This window comes from Acomys minous (genome assembly GCF_964271855.1).
Source record: "Acomys minous genome assembly, chromosome: 6".
Lineage (NCBI taxonomy): Eukaryota > Metazoa > Chordata > Mammalia > Rodentia > Muridae > Acomys > Acomys minous.
This window is the reverse complement of record NC_140487.1, coordinates 76,859,000-76,884,176: the sequence shown is the minus strand read 5'-3', so window position 1 is coordinate 76,884,176 and position 25,177 is coordinate 76,859,000. Positions and strand designations below refer to the sequence as shown.

General features: G+C 46.2%; 1 protein-coding gene across 1 annotated transcript; it reads right to left on the bottom strand.

Moving 5' to 3' along the window:
• Nucleotides 1-23,538, bottom strand: ZC3HC1 (zinc finger C3HC-type containing 1). Its single transcript, XM_084786372.1, has 10 exons — nt 23,336-23,538; nt 19,160-19,274; nt 14,830-14,980; nt 13,484-13,567; nt 6,309-6,436; nt 5,554-5,708; nt 4,089-4,329; nt 3,587-3,799; nt 2,144-2,350; nt 1-406 (listed from the first exon to the last, which is right to left on the bottom strand). The coding sequence occupies exons 1-10, from the start codon at nt 23,479-23,481 to the stop codon at nt 338-340; spliced, it is 1,509 nt and encodes a 502-aa protein (XP_084642498.1). The 5' UTR covers nt 23,482-23,538; the 3' UTR covers nt 1-337.
• Nucleotides 23,539-25,177: the final 1,639 nt, after the last annotated feature.

Genomic DNA, 25,177 nt, shown 5'->3' with positions numbered 1-25,177 from the left:
TTTTAGCAAACACTTTATTAACAAACACTGTCACACTTCTGGGCTACACGCTCAGAACACTGTGCCTGAACCAAAGCTGCTAAATGCATGTTCTGGTCCTCAAGTCTGGCAGCTGGTATCTTGGCCCCACAGTCCCGACAGAACTGGGCTTGCTGTATAACCTGTCCACATCCCCGCATGGCAATGGGGTCTCCTCTTCATCATGCAGATGGCAGGCCTTTGTACTTGCAATTAAACCAGAACGGGGAGGAAAAAAAAAAGCAGCATCGGCCGCCTTTCAATTGATTCAGACTTATTTCTTAAGAAGTCATCCTCAAGGCTTCTGTCTGGAGCGTGTTCAGGACAGGCACAGGGACTCCCACTGCCGGAATATTCGGAATACTTTCCTTGATTTTTCAGAGAGACTCTGTACGTAGAAAAGCTTATTATTAGAATGACACTCTCTCACAGAGACAAAAGACAGGTACGGCTTTCAGGCCGCCTTAGTAACTTTTCCTCTTAGACATCTTCAAGGCACATCGATATTACACTCTCTACACAATACACAGCAACAGCCTGCGCTCTGCTGTCAGATCACCGCGGACTCTAAGTTTCCAAAACTTACTTCATATTGTCCCTCCAAGTACCTGTGCCTGTCCTCATCTTTGTGACAATGGCACTCCTACCCAGCCTGAGTGCAGCACACCTCCTACAATGGCCTCGACCCAGGATGTCTGATTATTTCCCCCACACAGTGACTTATGTGGTTGGTATCCAGCTAGTATCAACTTCATCATCAACATCTGAGAAACAAAACTAAATGACCCCCGAAGAGTTTAAGCTTGACTTTGGCTTCATGTTTTAGTCAACTGAAAATAAAATAGAAAGGCTAAAAATAGGAAGTCTCTCACTGCTACTTGATCACACCGAAGAGATGTTCTGAGGTTCTGAGAAATGGTTACAGGGAGACAAAACAATTCACAGAGATGAACATTCTCAGTCCATCGGAACACTTGGCTCTACCTGCCTTTGAGTGACACTGAGAGCAGACATTCCATCTGGCAGTGGCCTCAGTGACACTACAAAGGACAGGAGCAAGATCAAGTTACCTTCAATTTTTGAAACACGCCATCTACCTACTATCTATCTTCTGAGACAGGGTCTTATTGCGTAGCCTGCCTCTGCCTCCCTGAGTGCTGGGATTACAGGCGTGCGTCACCACACCCAGCTTTGCAGTAAACATTCTTACTACATTTATGTGCCTATGCGTTTGTGGAGTTATTTATTTAGTGTGCGAATGCACAGCAAGGCAGGCACATGGCGGAGATCTTTCTGGAGGTAGTTCTCTCCTTCCTGGCATCAGGATGATGAGCTTAGGCCATCAGGGTTAGCAGCAAGCTCCCTTCTGAGCCATCATGCGAGACCCTGACCTAAGTATTTTTAAGTTAAAGAAAGACAGATGGGCTGGGCGGTGGTGGTGCGCGCCTTTAATCCCAGCACTCAGGAGATCCCAGCGGATCTCTGAGTTTGAGGCCAGCCTGGTCTACAGAGCGAGTTCCAGGACAGCTAGAGCCGTTGCACAGAGAAACCCTGTCTCGAAAAACAAAAACAAAAACAAAAGAAAGAAAGAAAAAAGAAAGACAGGCAGACTGACTGACTGACTTTGGAAACCTTTTCTCTACTTATTTATCTAGGGACTTTGTGGGCTTTTGGTATAATTACAGCTCCCTCTGGTGGAAGGCCTGTGATCTGACCACCATGAATCTGGAAACTGCGGCAGGCAATTTTTCTTTTTTTTAACTTAGTCCTGATTGTGGGGGCTAATGTTGGAAGAGTAAAAGTGACATGGTGACATGGGCAGTAAAGCCATGGTTTGGTATCAGGGTACAGCTAACTGCCAAACTCCAAACGCAAGTGATGGCGACTGACAGCTGCCCACTTGTCTGTTTCTGTATTCCTTTCCTTCTTGGAGTCATTTTAGCTGGAGGAACAAAGAATTTGTCAGAAAGACTGAACCACTTCTGTGCTCTGCTCCTTGAGCCAGAATGAGCCTGGCCTGACTTAGGAGAGCTGAAAGCAGGCAGGTGCTAAGGACAGGGCCAGGTCTGCTGCCCATCCCCAAAATAAGCCGTGTAGCATGCATGCTGGGCAATGGCCATCTTACCATGGAGTCAGTCTCAGCTGGCTGCTTTGAATGATTCTGGGCCAACAGGACGGTCAACACCGCCTTCCAGCCTGGCTCTGCTGGGGCGGCGGCATCCACCTCCGTCTTCCCGTTCTCCGTGGCTTCTTTGACAAGTGTGATATTCACCCACGGGCACCAATCTCTGTGCTGAGAGGTAGGGTCAAAGAAGCTTCGGGGAGAGGTGTCCTGAAGGAGAAAGCAGAGACGGTTACTGCTGAAGGACACATGCTAGGTCTGCGCAGGACTCCACAACTGCCTACACTTCTGCCTCGTCCTTCTTTGTTACTATTATCTTGCTCTTGCTGCCTTAAGATAAAAATCATGCTGTGTAGCTGAGGCTAGTCACCGTCCTGCCTCACCTCCAGGTATGCTCTTTAAACTGTCCTTCATTAGCTCTCTCACCCTACCCCCTTCTGTTGAGACAGAGTAAGGGGCAATGTGCAGCCTAGGATGGCCTTGAATTTGCCATCCTCCTCAGACTCTGCAGTGCTGGGATTATGGGGTGACCACTAGGCTACTCAACCTTCTTCTATGTAGGTAAGAATGTTCTGAGAAGCATTGTGCCAGCACAGGAAACAACCCCAAGGATGGACAGACGGGGCTGCACTCTATTAAAAGCTTGATACAGCTGGGCGTGGTGACACACGCCTTTATTCCCAGCACTCGGGAGGCAGAGGCAGGTGGATCACTGTGAGTTCGAGGACAGCCTGGTCTACAAAGCGAGTCCAGGACAGCCAGGACTACACAGAGAAATCCTGTCTCAAAAAATAAAAACAAACAAAAAAGCAAAATAAACCATCTGCCCGATGTGGTGGGTCAAGCTTTTAATGCCAGTGCTGAGGCAAGAGGACTGGCATAACTCCAAGGCCAGCCTAGGATATACAGTGAGTTCCAGGTAGCCTGAGCCATGTGAGACCAGAGGGGGCGGTGGTGGGGGATGAACATCCAAAAAGTCTTTTATCAGATCTGCTGCACTGCTTTCTTGTTACTCTAAATATTTATGATCTCTCTTGACTCCACTCCAAACTTTTCTCCTTTGATCAACCAGCTGTCTCTCCTGCTTGTAAGTATTTACTTTGTGTGTGCTTGCATATGTGTGTGTGCAGGAGCACAAAGCAGGCCTTGCAGCACCTTTACCCACTGAGCTATCTATCTTACCAGCCTGTTTCTCGTTTGAGACAGGGTCTCATGTCACACAAACTGGTCTGGAACTCAGAAGTGGCAGCAGCTGGCCTTGCCGCTTGTGACCCTGTCTCCACTCTCAAGTACTGGGATTACAGGTTAGGAACTGTGTTCTATCTTTAAACTCACTAAGTCTACTTTTGGCCAGGATCCAGGGAGGGCTTGTGCCTGCTTCTCCCTGAGGCACAGAAAGGCACCTTCTGCTATTTGTGCCCATGGCTACCTACAAAGGTGACTCACCGAGCTGCTGGAAGAGCAGAGGCGAGCTCGCTTGGCTCTCCGCAGAGGGCTGGAGGGGACTTCCAAGCCGGCAGAATCTCCGGTCCCCATGCTGCGGGTCACGGGGCGGCTCCTGGTGGTGGGGCTGGCTGCCTCCAGCTCAGGCCGCTCCACAGGGCTGGGAGAGTCCCAGCTGCGGGTGCGGGACATGACGGGACCTGGACTTTTTTCAGGCTGAAGAAAAAGAAAAGCAATGGAAGCATGAATGCTTCTAGCCTGAGCACTCCTCGAAGCATGTGAAACATAACATTTTAAAACTTGTAATATAAATTTAGTATCTCAACTGCCTACATGACTAAATTCTTCAAAGGATGTTGTAGTTCTATACTTAGCTTCTATAACAAATTTAATGTCTCCATCTGCGAAGGGAAACGTGATAGCATAGTCTTCCTGGTAGGGTTTAAAGTGAAGCCTACCACCAATTCCCCACTGCTATTACCTGGCACCCTAAAGAAGCTAATACCTGCTCGGAGCCTGGAGAAACTGTAGCATCTTGGCTTCGGGTCATCATCCTCCTAGGAGATTCAGGTACCGGAGGGGAATGCTCAGGCCGACCCTCCACACCAGGAACGGGGGAGCTGGTCAGCCCAAAGGAAGCCTCCAGATCTGTCATGGATGATTCAATCTGCTGAAAGCCCCAGAGACCGACCTTCCTCATACACTGGGAACATGTTATCAAGGAGAGCTGTGTAGGTTCCAAAGGACTAGGGAGGAATGGGAAAGAGAGGGGTTATGTCCACAGGTGACACTGCCATGTGACTAAATGTAATTATTTATGTTTTACCTCAGCAAACACTTTCTACAGTGGGCCAGTGACCTGACATCCATAAACACTCAGAGCCTTGACCGTCACCACTTCCACGCTACTTTCTCAAAGAGGTCTAAGGGTCTTCATATGTTCTGGCTGGCAATGTTGTGAGGTAAGCTTTACAAACTCCTGATCCTTTAAAGACCCTTTTCTAAATCTACCAAAGAAAGCACATTTATTTACTTGTTTGTGTGAGATAGGGTCTCACTCTGCAGCCCAGGCTAGCCTCAAATTCATGACAGATCCTCCCAAGCACTGTGATTTCAGGCACGCCCTCCCCAACAACCCAGCAGTAAGAAAGCGTGTGTGTGTGTGTGTGTGTGTGTGTGTGTGTGTGTGTGTGTGTGTGTGTGTGTATGTGTGTGTGTGTGTGTGTGTGAGAGAGAGAGAGAGAGAGAGAGAGAGAGAGAGAGAGAAGCCTAGGGAGACAAAGGTTAAGGACACCAGTTTGGATCCCAGCACGCACATCAGTCGGCTCACAACCACCTCTAATGTTGAAGCCCTCTTCTGGTCTTTGAGGATCCCTGCACACATGTGGCATGCACTCACAGACACAGAGAAATAGACATAAATAAAAATATATCGCTGGGTGTGGTGGCGCATGCCTTTACTCTCAGCACTCAGGAGGCAGAGGCAGGCGGATCTCTGTGAGTTTGAGGCCAGCCTGGACTATAAAGTGAATCCAAGACAGATAAGGCTACACAGAGAAACCCTGTCTGGAAAAACAAAACAAAACAACAACAAAAAGCAAACAAACAAAAAAGAAATTCAATGACAAACTAAGCTGGAACGGAAATGCTAATATGCGGGCTGGGCTCCAGCTGGTGCCTCCTCTGGTAGTCTTTTACCAACTAAACTTAACTTTTTTCCTTTCTAAAAATAGGGTATTATTTTCCTTTTGCTCTTGGAAAGAGCTGCAGTGTTTATGGGAATGTAAGTTCCCAGCCTGGAGGAGGCTGTCCGAGAGAAAAGGCAGGCCTGAGGCGTGAGCACCTAGCATTTACTCTGTTCCTCTGCTGAGTCTCACTCACTTCTCTCTCCTGCCCTACACCAGCTTCTCTTTCTGCTCTCTCACAGGAAACAGCACCGTGCCCGCTGTCACGGTTGTCCTCTCACTAACCTGCATGCCCAGCCGCACAGAGAGAGAATGCAGGCAGTGACGTAGACTTGGATGTCTGAGCCTGATTTGCTTGTCGTTTTCCTGTCCTCAGTTTGGCAGTCCAGCTGGTCTTCCAGCAGGTGCAGCAGAGCGCTGATCTTGTCTTCCGTCAGGCACTGCCACGGCACCAAGGTTAGACATTAATCCAGGCTTCAGCCGCCACAGAAAGGAAACCCACGACAGCACACCTAGCCTGGGAGGCAGCCTCTTCACAGGAAAGACATGTTGTCACAGGCAGGACCACGGTGTCACACGGAAGCTAACTCCATTGCTGACTGAAAAAGGTGGCAGCAGTTTCCCTTCTAAGTACTAACTGGCTCTCCACCTGCCAACTGTAGAATCGATCTTAAACTTGTAAACTTCAAACCCAAACAATACAAAGATCACTGTTGATGCCTTGGCCTAACGCTGAATTTACTTTGGCAGAACAAGCTTGTCAGTAGTCATTTTTGGGCACCATGACATGGCACGGGGTGGAGTGGGGCTGCCATGGTGAAGGTCAGGCTGACATTCATAGGAGCAAGTGGAGGTTAGCTGCTTAGTGCCAGAAGCTCTAACTGTGCCAGCTTGAAATGCAAATGCTCAGGCTTTACTACGACAGTACAGCAGCGTATCTTCACAGAAGGCTCGCTGGCTGGTGAGGCAGCTTCAGGGAAGAAACGGAGCGCAGCTACATCTCTGTTCACCAGAGGAGAATCTAACCAAGAAAAACTCACCATTGTTTTCAAGTCCTCTGACCTCAGGGAAGGAAGCTGGAGGTCCAAGTGACAAAGGCTTTGAAACCGGTCCAGGAACTCACTGACAAGAACAGCAGGCTCACCCAGTGGCAGCATCCCAAATCTATCTGTGGGAAAATAAACTGGGAGTAAATGGAAGTAAGAGACAAAGAACATGACCAGAGCAATTAGAGAAATGCAAAAGGATAGTTATGATATTCAGAAACTACTGTCTACATATGAACTCAGAGACCTGCACAGGTTCAAACAGGCAAAACCCCAGTACAGAGAAGTGAAGCCAATACAAAGGCCCACCCTAACCAAGATGCTATTTGCAACCGATGCCTGCTGGGAGAGGGAAGAGGGAGCTATCCATAAAGCTGTAAGTGGGACTGAGCTTCTGAGCGATGCAGGGTGCTGGGGTGTAAGGAACACCGAAGAAACGAGCCGGTCTAGAAGGAGGGGCGCACAGTGTAGCTCAGAGCTGAGTAGTGGTGGCGCATGCCTGTAGTCCCAGAGAAACCCTGTCTTGGGGTAGGGGATGGGAGAGAAGAGTGTAGCTCCTCCTATGGGCAAGGCTCTGGATTCCAATCCCAGCCTTATAAGGGGAAAAAATGAAGGGTTACAAGTTGGTAAGTGTTGAAGCTGGTGACAGGTGGATAGCATTTAATTATGAACTATTCTTTGTACTTCTGTGTATGTAATGAAACTGTTACTTTAAGAAAAGCCAGGGGAGCTGGGTGTGAAGGTACACGCCTTTAATCCCAGCACTGGGGAGGCAGAGGCAGGAGGATCTCTGTGAGTTCAAGGCCATCCTGGTCTACAAAGTGAGACTAGGACAGCCAAGGCTATACAGAGAAACCCTGTCTCGAAGGAGGGAAAAAAAAAAAGAAGCCAGGCATGGGGCTGCAGAGATGGTTGAGGGTTAGGTGCACTTGCTCTTGCAGGGGACCTGGGTTTGGTTCCCAGAACCCACAGGGTAGCTTAGAACTGAGTGTAACTCCAGTTCCAGAGAATCCAGTGCCATCTTTTGGCCTCTTTGGGCACCAGGAACACACATAGTACATAGATAGACATGCATGCAGGCAAAACATCCATACACATAAATACACATAAACATCTTAAAAATAATTAATAAAAAAAGAGAAAAGAAGAAAAATTAAAGCTGGGCAGGGTGCTGCATTCTTGCAATCTGAATGCTCAGGAGCTGAGGAAGTTCAAAGTTCAAGTTCAAAGCCAGCCTGAGCTACATGAGACTCTCTTTTAAAAACAAGAACAACAAGACAAGAATGAAAATACGACTGATACAGCTGGGCAGAGTGATGCACACCTGCAATCCCTGAACTTGCACTGTGGCAAGTCCAAGACAGCCCGGTCCACACAGTAAGCTCTAAGCCAGCCAGAACTATATGTCAAGACTGTCTCTCAAAACCCAGAGCTGAGCAGTATATTTCAGTTACTTCCCAGTGCCCTGCTCCCTTGTAAGGAATTCAGTAAGTTATTCTTCGAAACAAAACACAACACAGAAAAACATCTGCATACTGCAGCCAAACTAGCCTCATATGTACATAATCCTGATGTGCTCCTGGGTGCTGGGAAAATACATTTAGAAAGTGCGTGATTGCCAGGTGTGGTGGAGCACGCCTTTAGCCCCAGCACTTGGGAGGCAGAGGCAGGTGGGCTGTGAGTTCAAGGACAGCCTGGTCTACAAAATAAGCCCAGGACAGTCAAAGCCACAAAGCAAGTCCAGGACAGCCAAGGCTATGCAAAGAAACCCTGTCTCGAAAAACCAAAAAGAAAGGGAGTGATTATGGGGCTGGAGAGATGGCTTCGTGGCTGTTCTTCGTGCGATCAGTTCCCAGCACCCACATAGCAGCTCACTACTATCTGTAACTCCAGTTCCAGGGGATCTGATACCAATGAACACAAGATAAAATTAAATAATTTTTATTTTCTTTATTTATTTATTTTTGGTTTTTCGAGACAGGGTTTCTCTGTGTAGCCTTGGCTGTCCTGGACTCACTTTGTAGATCAGGCTGGCCTCGAACTCACAGCGAGCGATCGACTTGCCTTTGCCTCCTGAGTGCTGGGATTAAAGGTGTGGGCCACTACCACCTGACTAATAATTTTTATTTTAAAGTGAGCGATTATATAGGAAAGATGAAGAGAGAAAAGGTCCTCCTAATCTGGTTAGCTAAAAAGCAGGGCACCAACAAGTTTTACAATAAGCCTAAATATGCTTTATGATTAATGTATCTATATATTTGTATATGGTTTAAAGACTTCATATATATTCAAAATATTCAGTCCTAGTAAATTAGTAACTGTCATTTAAAATATTCAAAAGAATTTTTTATTATTATTAATAAATATTAGAAAAATTACCACGCTGGGTGTGGTGGTGCACGCCCTTAATCCCAGCACTCAGGAGGCAGAGGCAGGATGACTGCTGTGTTTCCAGGCCAGCCTGGTCTACAAAGCAAGTCCAGGACAGCCCTGTCTCGAAGAGGAGGAGGAGGATGAGGAGGAGGAGGAGGAGGAGGAGGAGGAGGAGGAGGAGGAGAAGAAGAAGAAGAAGAAGAAGAAGAAGAAGAAGAAGAAGAAGAAGAAGAAGAAGAAGAAAAATTACCATTAAAATTGTAACTATTAGCCAGGTCATGATGGTACATGCCTGCAATCCCAGTACTCAGAAGGGAGATATGAGGATCAGGAGTTCAAGACCACCCTTAGATACATGGTGAGTTCTAGTCCAGCCTGGTCTACAGAGCGAGTTCCAGGACAGCCAAGGCTACACAGAGAAACCCTGTCTGGAAAAACCAAAAACCAGAAAAAAAAAAAAACCAAAGCAAACCAAAACAACAAAACAAACCCAAAAACCCAAAAAACCTAGACAAATGAACCCCAACAAATTATACTTATTGGGAATGCACAGTAAATTAGGCATTAACATATAATTTCCTCCCCGCCCCCCTCTCTGTTGTTTTTTATTTTTTGAGACAGGGTTTCTCTGTGTAATAGCCCTGACTATCCTGGAACTCTCTTTGTAGACCAGTCTGGCTTCTAACTCACAGAGATCTGCCTGCCTCTGCCTTCCAGGTGCTGGGATTAAAGGTGTGTGCCACCACACATGGCTTCCTGGTATTCTTTTCTCTATATAAAAGTTACATGACTATTAAGAAGCCAAACTAACAAATGACACTATTGAAAGCAGCATCTAAGATCTTTAGAGGAAAACTAAGGTCAAGGCTAATAACAGTAAGGAATAACTCTAAAGCTGTGTGTGCTGGCTCCTTCCTGTAATCCCAGCACTCGGGAGGCTAGAGCAGAGGTTACCAAGAAGTCAGGGCCATCTTGGCAAGTACTTCGTTCAAGGCAGCTACAGAGTGGACAACATGAACTACAAATAAGACCCTAAATCAGCTGGGCGTGGTGGCACACACCTTCAATCCCAGCACTCGGGAGGCAGAGGCAGGAGGATCGCGATGAGTTAGAGGCCAGCCAGATCTATAGCAGAGTGAGTTCCAGGACAGATAGGGTTATGCAGAGAAACCTTGTCTTGAAAAAACCAAACCAACAACAAAACAAACAAATAAAGGGAGTGGGTGTGTCTGGAGAGATGGCTCAGCAGTTACGAGGTCTCACTGGTCTGCAGAGGACTAGGCTGCTTCCCAGCACCCACAGTTGTCTGTAACTTCAGTTTCAGAGATCTGCTGCCTGCTCTGACCTCCCAGGGCTCCTGCGTGCATGTAACGAACTACACACTTAGGTACATGCACACATAAAATAAACAGCCAAAAGGCAAGAAAGGAAAAGAAAGCCAGGTGTGGTGGTGCAAGCCTTTAATTCCAGCTACTGAGAAACCCTGTCTTGAAAAAAAAAAAAAAAAAAAAAAGGGGGGGGGGCAGCTGGAGCGATGGCTCAGAGGTTAAGAGCGCTGTCTGCTCTTCCAAAGGTCCTGAGTTCAATTCCCAGCAACCACATGGTGGCTCACAACCATCTGTAAAAGTGATATGATGCCCTCTTCTGGCCTGCAGGTATACATGCAGGCACCACACTCTATACATAATAAATAACTTTTTAAAAAAAGAATAACAAGTAGTCTCACCCACTGAGCCATCTCTCCATCCTGTCCTGGAACAAGTCTTTAATTACAGCTCTTGGGAGGCAGAGGGGGAGGCAGATGTAAGTAGATCTCTGAGTTCAAAGCCAGCTTGGTCTACATATGAGCGAGATCCTGTGTGAAACAGCAACTACAAACAAAGGGCTGGAGAGATGGCTCCGTGGTTAGGAACATGGGCTGTTCTTCCAGAGGACCCAGGTTTGACTCCTAACACCCACCTGGCAGTGAAGGCCTGCCAGTCACAGAGAACGTGACACCCTCCAGGTCCAGGTCCAAACTTCCTCAGACTTGAGGTTTCAGAGTAGTGCTGAGCACTTTGTGTGTGTGTGTGTGTGTGTGTGTGTGTGTGTGTGTGTGTGTGTCTTCTGGGAGTGCAGTCTCGGTGTGTGTTGTTTTGTTTTCAGTAGGAGGGCTCAAGCTGATCTCAAGGTCACTGTGGCTAGTGATATTCCATGACCACTAACAGAAAAAGCAACCACAAGTGACTAGATGTCTCTCCTAATGAAACTGTTAAAACAAACATGACTATAAAACAAGGGCTTCCCATCTCTGGCCCGTTTTCTTTTTCCCTGTATAGTATAGCACAGCTCAGCCATGGGCAGACTTGAGGGCATCTGTGACCAGTCACCTAGGTTCTTTTTAGGGTTTGCTCAGATATCTCAGCTCATTATTATGTGCTGTTTTCTAGATCCATTCACAGCCTGACTCTCTCTGAAGAACTTTCTGTTTTAGTTTGTTTTTGAGACAGGGTTTCTCTGGGTAGTCCTGGCTGTCCTGCACTCACTTTGGAGACCAGGCTGTCCTGCCTCTACCTCTGGAGTGCTGGGATCAAAGGCATGCACCACCACACCCGGCCCGGCTCTTCCTTTCAAACAGAGGCATTTACAGTATCATATGACCTAGCAATGTATATTGAGATGGGGCATATATGGAAAAGAACTAGCAGGGCAGGCCTGAGTCAGCTCCACAGGCCAGTGCTCAGCACTGCTCTGAAACCCTAGGCCTGAGGAAACTTGGACCTGGAGCTGGAGAGAGCCCCCACCTGAGGGCTCTGCTGCTGAATCTGTTTACTTAGCAGAGGTGTGCCAGTGGAACAAATTCCAGCTGAAGCCGGGCGTGGTGGCACACACCTTTAATCCCAGCACTCAGGAAGCAGAGGCAAAGGCAGGTGGATCTCTGTGAGTTCGAGGCCTGCCTGGTCTACACAGAGAGTCCAGGACAGCCAAGGCTAAACAGAAAAACTGTCTACAAAAACAAAACAAAATAAAACAAAAATCCCAGCTGATGGTCAATGAGAGTAAAGGCCCATACCAGCAAAGTGACCTAGGGTTCAATCCCTGGGGCCCACATGGAAGGAGAGAAAAGCCTTCTACAAGTTATTTTCTCAATATGTGTGCAAGACACACACACACACACACACACACACACACACACACACACACACAGGGTGGGGGGAAGGGAGTGCACAGAACACACACCATTAAATAAAAAATGTTTTTAAAAAATCCCAGATGGCAGAACATTTTGGTTTCTCTTATTCAGCAGTACTATGTATGTATGTATGTATGTATGTATGTATGTATGTGTGTATGTGTATGTGTATATATATATATATATCAATCAGTAGTTCCTGATGTAAGAAACACTGTCCTGCATGGTCCTATCATAGGGAGGACACAGGAGCCTGGATCTGGCTTCCCTTGAGCCCTGGCTGGGGCAGGGTTAGGTTTACCCTGATTTCAGTGTTGTTACAGAAGAGTCGGGAGTCCTGGAGTTCTGTGGTTTCCAAATCCTGTTTAACCACCACTGCTAGTGCCAAAGGAAGTCAAGGCAGAACACAGGGCTGTTTAATATGGTGGAAAAACAGTGAGTGTGGATCAGGTAAATCAAAGCTATGGTTTCTAATTTATGTTATGACATCTAGAACTCACTATGTAGACCAGGCTGGCTTTGAACTCACAGGAATCCTCCTGCTTCTGTCTCCCGATCTAATTCTTAATTTTCAATTCTCTTGCTTATAACAACTGAGTTCATATTATCTACTATGAAGGGCCCTTGTGAAGATTCAAAAGGCTACCAAAACACACACATAAACTCTTCCCAAGAGCTGGTGGGACAAATGTACCTAGAAAAATTAAGCAATAAATGCCAGGTCTTGAAAAGCACAAACAGTCTCGAAACCCCCCCCCCCCAAAAAAAAAGAAAGAAAAGAAAAGCACAAACAGAGCCAGGCGTGGTGGTGCATGCCTGTAACCCTAGGTGTGGTGGTGCATGCCTGTAATCCCAGGCGTGGTGGTGCATGCCTGTAACCCTAGGCATGGTGAGTGCATGCCTGTAATCCCAGGCGTGGTGGTGCATGCCTGTAATCCCAGGCATGGTGGTGCATGCCTGTAATCCCAGGCGTGGTGGTGCATGCCTGTAATCCTAGCCTGGTCTACAAAGGAAGTCCAGGACAACCAGGACTACAAAAGAAGTCCTTGTCTGGAAAAAAAAAAAGAAAAGAAAAGAAAGAAAGAAGGAAAGAAAAGCACAAACAGAAGAAAAAAAGCAACTTCAAAGATCAGGTTTTCACAAGAAAATGAGCAGTCTTAGAAATATGATGACCAGGCTGGAGAGATGGCTCAGTGGTTAAGAGCACTGACTGCTCTTCCAAAGGTCCTGAGTTCAATTCCCAGCACCCACAGGGTGGCTCACAACCACCTGTAATGAGATCTGGTGCCTTCTTGTGGTAGGCAGGCACACGTGTGGGCAGAATACTGTATATATAATAAATAAATCTTTAAAAAAGAAAGAAAGAAATATGATGACCCAGGAACTGGAGAGATGGCTCAGAGGTAAAGAGCATTGTTTGTTTTCCTAAAGGTCCTGAGTTCAATTCACCGCAACGACGCAGTGGCTCATAACCATCTAGAATGAGATCTGGCGCCCTCTGCTGGCGGCAGGCGCACATGTGGGCAGAGCACTGTGTAAATAATAAATACATAAATCTTAAAAAAGAAAAAAGAGAAATGATGACCCAAAAGAAATGGCAGAGGGAAACCCTGAGAGCGTGTACCTGGAGAGGGGCTGTCTGGCCAGAAACAGAACTTCTCATGGGCGCTGCACAAGGACTTCTTGAGCTCCGCACACCGCTCCATATCTGAAAACCACAAGAGGTAGCAACTATTATATACTATACAGATTCAAAATCAAAAGAGCCAAGAGTCTTTTAGAGACCAAACTTAACCACACATACATTTAAATAATTAGGGGTAGCCAGATGTTAGTCCAGCACTTGGGAGGCAGAGACAGGCAGATCTCTGAGTTAGAGGCCAGCTTGGTCTACAAAGCGAGTCCAGGAAATCCAGGACTACAAAAGAAACCCTGTCTTGAAAAACTAAATAAAAGATAATAATAAATAGGATACCTTAAAATATAAGAAAATAGGCCAGATGTGATAACACTCACCTTAACCCAAGCACTCAGAGAAACCCTATCTCAAAAACACAAAAAACAAACCAATAAAAAAAGATTTTTTTTCTCTTTCTCTTTTCTTGGTTTTTTTTTTTTGAGACAGTCTCTCTGTGTAGCCTTGGCTGTCCTAGAGTCGCTTTGTAGACCAGGCTGGCCTCAAACTCACAGTGATCCACCTGCCTCTGCCTCCTGAGTGCTGGGATTACAGGTGTGTGCCACCACGCCCGGCTGGCAAACAAAGATTTTTTTCGAGGCCAGCCTGGTCTACAAAGCGACTCCAGGACAGCCAAGGCTACACAGAGAAACCCTGTCTCAAAAACAAAAAATAACCCCCCACCCCCCCAAAAAAGATTTTTGCTGGGTGTGGTAGCACGCCTTTAATCCCAGCACTCAGGAGGCAGAGGCAGGTGGAGCGCTGTGAGTTCAAGGCCAGCCTGGTCTACAAAGTCCAGGACAGCCAGGACTACACAGAGAAATCCTGTCTCGAAAAAGAGAAAAAAAAATTTTTTTCCCAAGACAAGATTTCTCTCTGAGCAGTCCCAGCTGTAGCCACACACAGAAAAAGAAAAGAAAAGATTTTTTTTTTGTTAGTGTAAAGGAAGTACGCTGCGCAACTTGGAAGGTAGAGCTTTCCAAATCGTGGGCCTTCAGAGTGTCCTCTTCTTGCTCTAAAGTCCAAAGTTTGGATTAAAAGGCAAACATACGGCTGTCTGTCTAGAACGCACAGAATCAAGGCCACCGCAGAGCAGCAGAACCGAGGCTGACGGGGAAGACTGCTGCCACTTCACCCTGCCATACACACGTAGTTCAGCACGCTCTTCCCTCAGACGGCAGCCATCAGGGTCAGCACCTGGCACATGCTGAGCGAGCGCTCTACCGCTGGCTGTGTCACCAGCTCCACTGTCTCTGCGAATGTGGAGAAAACTGTAACGTGTCCTTTATACTTACATCTGCCAAAGTCAAACGCAGGCTGTAAGCTGGCACAGAGGAAAGCTTGGCAGCTGGAGCACTTGAGCATGTCACATTCAACGGTGACCCAACCGTACTTTGCGCAGATAAGTGGAGACAGCTCTGGGGGCTTCCCTGCCCATTTCAAAGAGTGTTCACGTTAAGAAAAACCATGTATATGAAAATCAAGCACTGGGCTGGAGAGATGGCTCAGAGGTTAAGAGCACTGGCTGGTCTTCCAAAGGTCTTGAGTTCAGTTCCCAGCAACTACATGGTGCCTTACAACCATCTATAATGAGATCTGGTGCCCTCTTCTGGTATACATGCAGGCAAAATACTGTGTATCTATGATAAATAAATAAAAAATTTAAAAAAAAAGAAAGAAAATCAAGCACAACTAAAACCTGAAAACATTCTTAGCAAATCAGGGACTACATTCATTAAAAGCAGACAGGATCTCTACATCAGATGCATTTAAGCAACAGGAACCATAAAGGCCAAAAAGGATGAAGTACATCTGTCACTTGTCTATGCTCTCGTAATTTCCCACATCTACCTGACTTTCTAATAAGATGAGGAGGAGAAAAAAAAAAAGAATCTTAGCTATTTTCTACCCCAAGCTTAACTATGATGGGCTACATGCCTAAATTAGTAATTTCAAAACTTTTTTATTTATATGTACGCATTTCTATGTATACACGTATGTGTACAGGTGCCCATAGAGGCCAGAAGAGGGCCCTGGATTCCTTGGAGCTGGTGCTGTGAGCATCCAGTGTGGGTGTGAGAACTGAACCTGGTCCTCTGAAAAGGCAGTGAGCACTCTTATCCACTGAGCCAGTTCTCCAGCCCCATTTTTCATTTTTGTTTTGTTTTGTTTTGGACAGAGTCTTACTACATACATGTCCCAGGCTGCTCTCTCCCAAGTGATTACAGGCATGGCCCACCACACCTCATTCGTACACGTGTTTTAAACAGCAGCAGCATCTGGGGGAAGTGTCCTTAAAAATAAAACATTTATTAAGCCTGAGTAGTAAGCATCTCATTGCTTATTTACCTTAAGAAATTGTATTTTAGCCAGGCGTGGTGGCCCATGCCTTAATTCCAGCACTTGGGAGGCAGAGGCAGGTGGATCACTGTGAGTTTGAGGCCAGCATGGTCTACAAAGCCAGTCCAAGGGTACACAGAGAAACCCTGTAAAAAACCCAAAATAAATAATATAAGAGCAGAGTAGGCAATTTTTTGTTGTTGCTGTTGTTGTTGTTTTGCGACAGGGTTTCTCTGTGTAGCCTTGGCTGTCCTGGACTCACTTTGTAGACCAAGCTGGCCTCAAACTCGCTGAGTTCTGCCTGCCTCTGCCTCCTGAGTGCTAGGATTATAGGAGTGTGCCACCACCCATGGAAGGTGGTAACTTAATATGGCAAAAGTGATGGGCTATCTTCCAAGATTAGGTTACAAAAGTCTGGGGCTAGTGAGATGGCTCAGTGAATAAAAGTGCCTGTTGCTAGGCCTAATAATCTGAGCTTTATCCCTGGGACCCACATCTCTGGGAAGGAGAGAAGAGACCCCCACAAGCTGTCCTCTGACCTCCAAATACACACCACAGCACACATATACTCATATACACACACACATGTGCACTCACACTAAATAACATAATAAAAAGTTAATTTTAAAAAGAACATTTAATGTCGGGCATGGAAGTGCACACCTTTACTCTAGAACTTAGGAGACAGAGGCAAGCAGATCTCTGAGTTCAAAGACAGCCTGGTCTACAGACAGAGTTCCACGAAAGCCAGAGCTACACAGTGAGACCCTGTCTCAAAAACAAAACACAACATTTAATTTCGGCCAGGTGGTGGTGGTATACACCTTTAATCCCAGCATTTGGGAGGCAGAGGCAGGTGGATCTGAGTTCAAGGCCAGCCTGGTCTGCAAAGGGAGTCCAGAACGGCCAAGACTACACACAGAGAAACCCAGTCCTGAAAAAACCAAACCAAACCAAACAAACAAACAAACAAAATCTGGCTTTCGTTTTGTTGGTTTTTTTTTTTTAAAGACAGGGTTTCTCTGTATAGCCTTGGACTCACTTTGTAGACCAGGCTGGCCTAGAACTCACAGCATCCCACAGAGTACTGGGATTAAAGGCATGCACCACCACACCCGGCTTCATTTTGTTGTTTTGCTTGTTCAACTGTGATGGAAGCCAGCTGCCAAGTTGTGAACTGTTCCTATAAAATTCCATGTAATAAGGAACCAAGGGAGGTCTCTGACCATTTGACAGTACAGCCCGAGGCCCTCAGTAGGATAGTCACAAAAAAGTGAGCCTGCTAATAATCATCCGAGAGAGCTTGGAACTGGATCCTCTCCCATCTGTCTATGCACTGGCTGCCCTTCACTGCTGCCTCTGAGAGAATCTGAACTAGTGATAAAACTGACCTTCTTGGGGTTAGAGGTTCAGTTAGAAGAACCTACTGGGCTCAGAGGTTAAGAGGACTGTCTGTTCTTCCAAAGGTCCTGAGTTCGATTCCCAGCAACCACATGGTGGCTCACAACCATCTATATAAGGAGATATGGTGCGCTCTTCTGGCCTGCAGGCACACATGGGGGCAGAGTACTGTAAAAAATAAATAAATTAAAAACAACTGACCTACTTGGTGAGTATAGTGGCATACACTTGTAATTCCCACTTCAGAGAGGCAAAGGCAGGAAGATAATGAGTTCAAAGCCAGCCAGGGCTTTATAATGAGGTCCATGTCAGCCTGGGCTGTATAGTTAAGACCCGTCCTAGAAAATTGGGCTGGAGATGATTCAGGAGCTAAGCACACGTGTGGCTGCTCTTCTAGAAAACCGAAGTTCAACTCCTAGAACACATGTTTGGTTGCTCACAGCTCCCTCTAACGCCTGCTCTACATCTGATACCTTCCTCTGGCCTCCTTGGGCACCCACCCCACCCCAAGTGGCATACACACAAGCAGTACATAAATTAAAATACTAAGAAAAAAAAAGAAAGAAAAGAAAAGAAAAAGAAAAAGAAACTATTCTGTGCTTGGATTCATAATTCAGAATTTGTGTGATAACACTTGTTTAAAGCCACTAAGTATTAGGCAATTTGTCATGCACTAATGACTAATACACACAAATGGGATCTAGAAACCAGGTGATGCTGGCACACACCCTTAATCCCAGCACTCAGGGAGGCAGAGGCAGGTGGATCTCTGTGAGTTCTAGGCCAGCCTGGTCTACAAAGCGAGTCTAGTACAGCCAAGGCTACACAGGGAAACCCTGCCCAAAACAAACAAAGAAACAAACCAGGATCTGGAAACTGACATGACAAGAGCACACTTTCAGTTGACCACAGTCCTGGCTCCTCTACTTGCGAGCAGGATGTCTTAGGCGAATCATGTAACTATCTACCCTCATGACTACTCTTCTGTTGGTTGCTGCCGTTTGTTCATTTGCCCTCTTCTGTAAAATGAGTATAATAGAGTTGGGAATGCAGCTCGGGGAAGAGCGTTTGCCCGGCATATGGGAACAAGGCGCTAGGTTTGATTCCTACCACTCCCCTCCACCAAACCAAGTAAGAAGACACACGAGAACGCACATACACAGGCATGAGTGGCTATTCTTTCACTCAGGATGTTCAGGTTTTTCCTTCTGTAAAGAGGAAAGGTTAGCTGGGCACCTGTCCCACCAGCACTTGGGACCACAGCAGAAGGACCACAAGTATGAAGCTGGTCTGAGGATGCTACTTCCAGCCTGTAGCCAAACAAAACAAACCAAGCCGGGTATGGTGGCGCGCGCCTTTGATCCCCACACTTGGGAGACAGAGGCAAACGGATGCCTGTGAGTTAGAGGACAGCCAAGGCTACACAGAGAAACTGTCCCCAAAAACAAAACAAAACAAACCACCCAAAACAACAACAAAAACAAACAGACCAAAAGATTTTATCTATCTATTCTTCAACTGATCCTCTGTAGTATAACACATAAACGTGATGATTTCCATAGAAAAGTTCTTACCAACGCTGATTCTTTGGTTTAAAAGTTCAGATAAGGGGCTGGAGAGATGGCACAGCAGTTAAGAGCACGGGCTGCTCTTCCAGTTCAATTACTAGCACCCACATGGTGGGTACCAACTACCTGTAACTGTACCCCAGGGGACCTGCTACTCGTTTGGGCTCTGTGGGGACTACATGCATGTGGTACGCACATATATAGGCAAAGCGCCCACACACATAACATTAAAAGGAAGGATCAGAGTTAGCGCACAGCACTCCCGAGTAACAGCTCCGCAGCAGCCAGAACCACTCACACGAACTGAAAAGGATATAGAGAAGGTTTCCACTCTGTGAAAAAAGGCTTCTTTGCTTGTAGATTCTAATGGAGGCTGCTGTTCTGCTTGAGGCGATCCACTGGCTGACTGGGATGTGGCACAGCTGTCCTTTCTGAAACCCAGCAGTGAGACTGTTAGTGACCTCTTCTCTGCTTACATCTTCTGAGCCTAGCTATTCCACACACCTCACAGTCAAACCTCAACACATCTGACGCTCCTGAAACTCACTTCGACTGCCACCTTTTCAGTCAAGCCATTCTTCCGCTTAATAAATCCTAGGACTGCAAAATACTTACTAAGAATACTCTAAATTCTTATGTCTGGGGGTGATAACTCTTTACAATTTAGCCCAACTCTCCTGGCTCATTCACAGTTCTTCAGCAATATTTTGCATGACCTTAGTAAATACAAAATAAGGCCTTCAAGAGTCCAGGTACTGAACCACTTCAGAGAAATAATGCTTCTTTTTTTGAGACAGACTCTCACTCTATAAGCCAGACTGGCCTGGAATTCTCAGCAATCCTCCTGCCTCTGCCTCTTAAGTGTCAAGATTACTACTGTGTGTAATATGTGTGCGCACATGTGTGTGTATGTGCAATATATATGTGAATGCATGTGCCCAGGCACGTGGATGGAGGTCAGAGAACAACTCTGTGGAGTCAGATCTTTTTCTCTATCTTTATGTGAGTTCAGGGCTAACATTCAAGTCACTAGGCTTTCATGGCAAGCACCTCCTGTTGGCCCAGAAATTTAACTCTCAATATGAGAAAGAGTAACTGAGGCATTGCTATCTACACGGACCCTTGTTTCCCACTACCTCATTTAGAAAGTTCAAATCAGGGGCTGGAGAGATGGCTCAGTGGTTAAGAGCACTGACTGTTCTTCCAGAGGTCATGAGTTCAATTCCCAGCAACCACATGGTGGCTCACAACCATCTATAATGTGATCTGATACCGTCCTCTGCCTGCAGATGTACATGCAGGCACAGCACTATATACATAATAATAAATAATAAATGTTTTTTTTTTTAAAGAAAGTTCAAATCAAAGACAAGATCTTTTGATTTCAAGAAGAAACTCAAAAAAACACAAAAACAGAAACAAAAACAAAAAAATACAAACCCAGCCAGGCCATTCTTTCATTTTCAGTGAAAAGCATTTGAACAGCTCCTGGGAACAGGAGGAAGGAAAAACTGCTAAGGCAAGAACCATTTGTTTGTTTACTTATTTGCTTTTTTTAAAAAATGTGTGTATGGTATGTGTGGCCATGGCATGCCTATGAAGTTCAGAGGGCAATTTCCAGGAATTCCCTTCCACCTGTAAGTGAGTTCTAGTGAGAGCCAGGTCATTGGGTTTTATATACAAGTGCTTTATCTGCTAAGCTATTTTTTTTTCCTTTTCATTTTTTGTTTGTTCATTTGTTTAAGACAGGGCGTGGTGGCACACGCCTCTAATCCTAGCATTTGGGAGGCAGAGGCAGGCGGATCACTGTGAGTTCGAGGCCAGCCTGGTCTACAAAGTGAGTCCAGGACAGCCAAGGCTTCACAGAGAAACCCTGTCTTGAACAACAACAGCAACAACAACAACAACAACAACAACAAAAGACAGGGTTTCTTTGTGTAATGTGTCTGTCCTGGGACTCACTCTGTAGACCAGACTGACCAGATCCGCCTGCCTTTGCCTTTTTTTTTTTTGGTTTTTTCGAGACAGGCTAGCCTCAAACTCACAGCGATCTGCCCGCCTCTGCCTCCCAAGTGCTGGGATTAAAGGCGTGCGCCACCACGCCCGGCTACCTTTGCCTTTTTAAAGTTTAGCCAGACTCTTATCACTACTCAGCTTTTCTACTGAACCATCTTTTTTGTTTTGTTTTGTTTTTTATTTTTCTTTTCTTTTTGTTTTGTTGTTCAAAACAGGGTTTCTCTGTGTAGCTTTGGCTGTCCTGGACTCACTTTTAGACCTGGCTGCCCTTGAACTCACAGTGATCCATCTGCCTCTGCCTCCTGAGTGCTGGGATTAAAGGCGTGAGCCAATGCTTTTGGTTTTTCAAGACAGGATTTCTCTGTATAGCTTTGGCTGTCCTAGAACTACCTGCTTCTGTCTCTGCCTGAATACGTCTGCTGAGCCATGTTGACTATCCCTGTTTTTGCTTTTTAGAGACAGGGTCTTATTTTGTAACCTAGACTGGCCCTGGAACTTAGTATATAACAAGCTGATCCATAATTTACAGAAATCCTCTTACTTCTAACTTTCAAGTGCTGGTATTACAAGTGGGAGCCACTATGCTCAGCTAAAAACCATTTTAACAATAAACACCAACAATTGCTTTTTGACTTGGAAGAAAATTATTCCAAGAAAATTCCTCAGAGTGTTAAAGAGGGTCAGAAAATGTGGGCTTCTTGGAGAGGGAAAAAAAAAATCAGAAAATCCCTGAACTCAGATAGGCATTAAATGATATTTAGATGTCTGAGAAATACAGAATGGCTTTTTTTTTTTTTTGGTTTTTTGAGACAGGGTTTCTCTGAGTAGCCTTGGCTGTCCTGGACTCGCTTTGTAGGCCAGGTTGGCCTCGAACTCACAGCGATCTGCCTGCCTCTGTCTCCCGAGTGCTGGGATTAAAGGCGTGTGCCACCATGCCCGGCCAGAATGGCTTCTTTAATTATCAAGATTAAGAGAAACCAAACCAGCCAGGCATGGTGGTGTGCGCCTTTAATCCCAGCACAAAGTGAGTCCAGGCTATTTCATTTTATTTTTGTTTTGGTTGATTTTTTGGGACAGGGTTTCTCTGCGTAGCCTTGGCTGACCTGAAACTCACTCTGTACACCATTCTGGCCTGGAACGCAGAGCCCGACCTGCCTCTGCCTCCCAGCTGCTGGGATTAAAGGCCTGCAACACCATGCCTGGCTCTTGTTTGTTTTGTTTTGTTTTTTTGAGACAGGGTTTCTGTGTGTAGCCCTGGCTGTCTCAAACTCATGCCACCTACCTCATCCTTGCAAGTGCAGGCGCCACCCCCCAGCTTATAGTTTGAAATTGTATTGATGGTATCACTACTTTAAAATTACAATTGGGGGCTGGAGAGATGGCTTAGTGGTTAAGGGCACTAACTGTTCTTCCAGAGGTCCAGAGTTCAATTCCCAGCCACCACATGGTGGCTCACAGCCATCTATATAATGTGATCTGGTGCCCTCTTCTAGCCTGAAAGTGTATAAGCAGGGAGAGCACTATATACATAATAATAAATAAATAAAATTTTAAAATTACAATTGAGCTGGGTATGATGGTGCACACCTTTAATCCCAGCACTGGGGAGGATCTCTGTGAGTTTGAGGCCAGCTTGTCTACAAAACAAGTCCGGCATGGTGGCAGTGGCGCAGGCCTTTAATCCTAGCACTCAGGAGGCAGAGGCAGGCAGAGTGCTGTGAGTTCGAGGCCAGCCTGGTCTACAAAGTGAGTCTAGGACAGCCAAGGCTACACAGAGAAACCTTGTCACAAAAAACAAAGCAAAAAGTCAAAACCAAAACCAAAACAGAAAATTACAATTGATGCTAAACATGCTATTAGTTATTAACTCTTTCCCCTCTCCCCTCCCTTCTCCCCGCTCCTCTCTCTCTGACACAGGGCCTCCACCTCTCAAGGGCTTAGGATATAGGTGTTTACCACCACTACCAACTGGTTTAATGTAGTGCTAAGGATCAAATCTAGGCTTAGCGCATGCTAGGCTACCTATATTTTCAGGCCAGCATCAATTATTTAATCAAGGAAGGAAGGACAAGGGGAGGGAAACGACCGCAAGCTATGTTACCGCATAACTTCCTTTTACTATCTTGCTATTTACCGGGTAACTGGTTTTATTTATATCCCGGGTAATTTGCCTTATGCATTTAAGACTGTTCTTCGAAAAAGGGGTTCCTGAAATTCACCAGACTGTGAGAATCCACCGCATGAACCTTAATTAGTAATCAGGTTTTTCTTATTTAGCAACAGTTAGCTCCCTCAAAAAAGGCTGAAAATAAAATGTCACAGGTGACACGGCGTCAGGTACATCAGGATGCTGTTGAAACCAAGCAATCAGGTATCAGAAAAAACTCAACCCCACCCACCAAGTCACCGATAGAAGTTCCCGGCGGCGCCGCCCGCCCCCTGCTCCAGCGCCCATTTCACAGCCTGAAGAACTCACGCGTCTGTGCTTCCCTCTTCCGGTACAATTCCCTCATCGATCAGCTGCCGAACTTTCTGGGGTGTCCCTTCAGGGGAACGAACGACTGCACCCCAAGTCTTTTCAATACCCGCGGCAAATAGCTGTCCCTCACTGGGAGTCGCCATCTTGGTCCGTTCCGGAGTTGTGTCCCCACGCGTCGGGAGGCTCAGGAACTTCCGTTCTGGATTAAGACCCGCCCCTCTGGCCTCTCAAAATATTGGCCTCATGTCCCACCCCTTCCTGGTTATCTAAAACGATTTAAGAGTGGTTGTAGTGTGTAAGGCTACACTGGTTAGCCGGGCGTGGTGGATTAGCGCACGCCTTTAATCCCAGCGCTCGGGAGGCAGAGGCAGGCGGATCACGTACAGCCTCATACAAGCTTGGTGAGATCTACCACTGAGCTACACCCCAGCTAGTCCCGGTGGTTCTTGATTTGGTTTTTCGAGACAGGGTCTCTCTGTGTAGCCTTGGCTGTCCTAGACTCTCTTTGTAGACCAGGCTGGCCTCGAACTCACAGCGATCCGCCTGCCTCTGCCTCCGAGTTCTGGGCTTCCCGGGGCTTTCTTTCAACCTCCAAGAGCATATATATGGTGCACATACATAGACACAGGCAAAACACTTACACATATTAAATAAATAAGCCTTAAAATTTTTATTTTAGCTGGGCGTGCAGGCCTTTAATCCCAGCATTTGGGAGGCAGAGGCAGGCGAATCTCTGTGAGTTCGAGGCCGCCCTGATCTACAAAGTGAGTCCAGGACAACCAAGGCTACACAGAGAAACTCTGTCTCAGGGTGGGTGTGGGGGGGAATAAAAAGAGCACTGTCAGCTTGTCTGCTCCCACAGAAGACCTGAGTTTGGTTCCTGGTTCCCATATTGGGTAGTTCATAACCACTGGCAATTCCAGTCCAGGGAATCTGATACCCTCTTCTTGCTTTTCGAGGCTGGGGCACATATATACACACACAAAAGATGTATTGGTGTTGGAGAAATGGCTCAGTGGTTAAGAGCACTGCCTGCTCTTCCAAAGGACCCAGGTTCAATTCCCAGCACCCTCTTGGCAGCTCACAACTGTCTGTAACTCCAAGATCTGACACTCTCATACTAAGGCACATTAAAATTAAATTAAATTTTTTTTAAAAAAGATGTATTTATTATTTATATAGTATTTTGCCCACGTGTGCCTGCCCACCACAAGAAGGCACCAGATCTCATTATAAGTCGTTGTAAACCACCATGTGGGTGCTGGGAATTGAACTCGGGACCTTTGAAGAGCAGATGGTGCTCTTAAGCTCTTAGCCATCTCTCCAGCCCAAATATATCTTTTTAAAAATAAAATAAAATGTATTTATGTGTTTAGGTTTTTGAGACAGGGTTTCTCTGTGTAGCCTTGGCTGGACTTGCTTTGTAGACCAATCTGGCCTCAAGCTCACAGAGATCAGCCCGCCTCTGCCTCCCCAGTGCTGGGATTACAGGTGTGGGCCACTGCTCCCAGGCAGAACCCCAGTCTTGTAACTGAAGTGGATAGGGCTGTTAAGAAGAAACCTGCACAAGATCTTCCCAAAAACTCCAACTGGAAGACTGGTGTTCAGGAACAGTGAGCAAAAAGGACAGTGGGATCACCTCTCCTTTCAGCTTATTTCTTTTTTTTTTCTTTATTTTATTTTATTTATTTATTGTATATGAGTGCTTTATCTGCGGAAGAGGGCATCAGATCACATTATAGATGGTTGTGAGCCACCATGTGGTTGCTGGGAATTGAACTCAGGACCTCTGGAAGAGCAGGTGGTGCTCTTAACCACTGAGCCATCTCTCCAGCCCCT

Coding starts and splice junctions, on each gene's coding strand:
- ZC3HC1 (XM_084786372.1), bottom strand. CDS start 23,481: ATGGCGACTCCCAGTGAGGGACAGCTATTTGCCGCGGGTATTGAAAAG. Junction 3,800..4,088: donor TTTCTCCAGGCTCCGAGCAG/GTATTAGCTTCT, acceptor CTTTTTCTTCAG/CCTGAAAAAAGTCCAGGTCC. Junction 407..2,143: donor CAGCTGAGACTGACTCCATG/GTAAGATGGCCA, acceptor TTCTACGTACAG/AGTCTCTCTGAAAAATCAAG.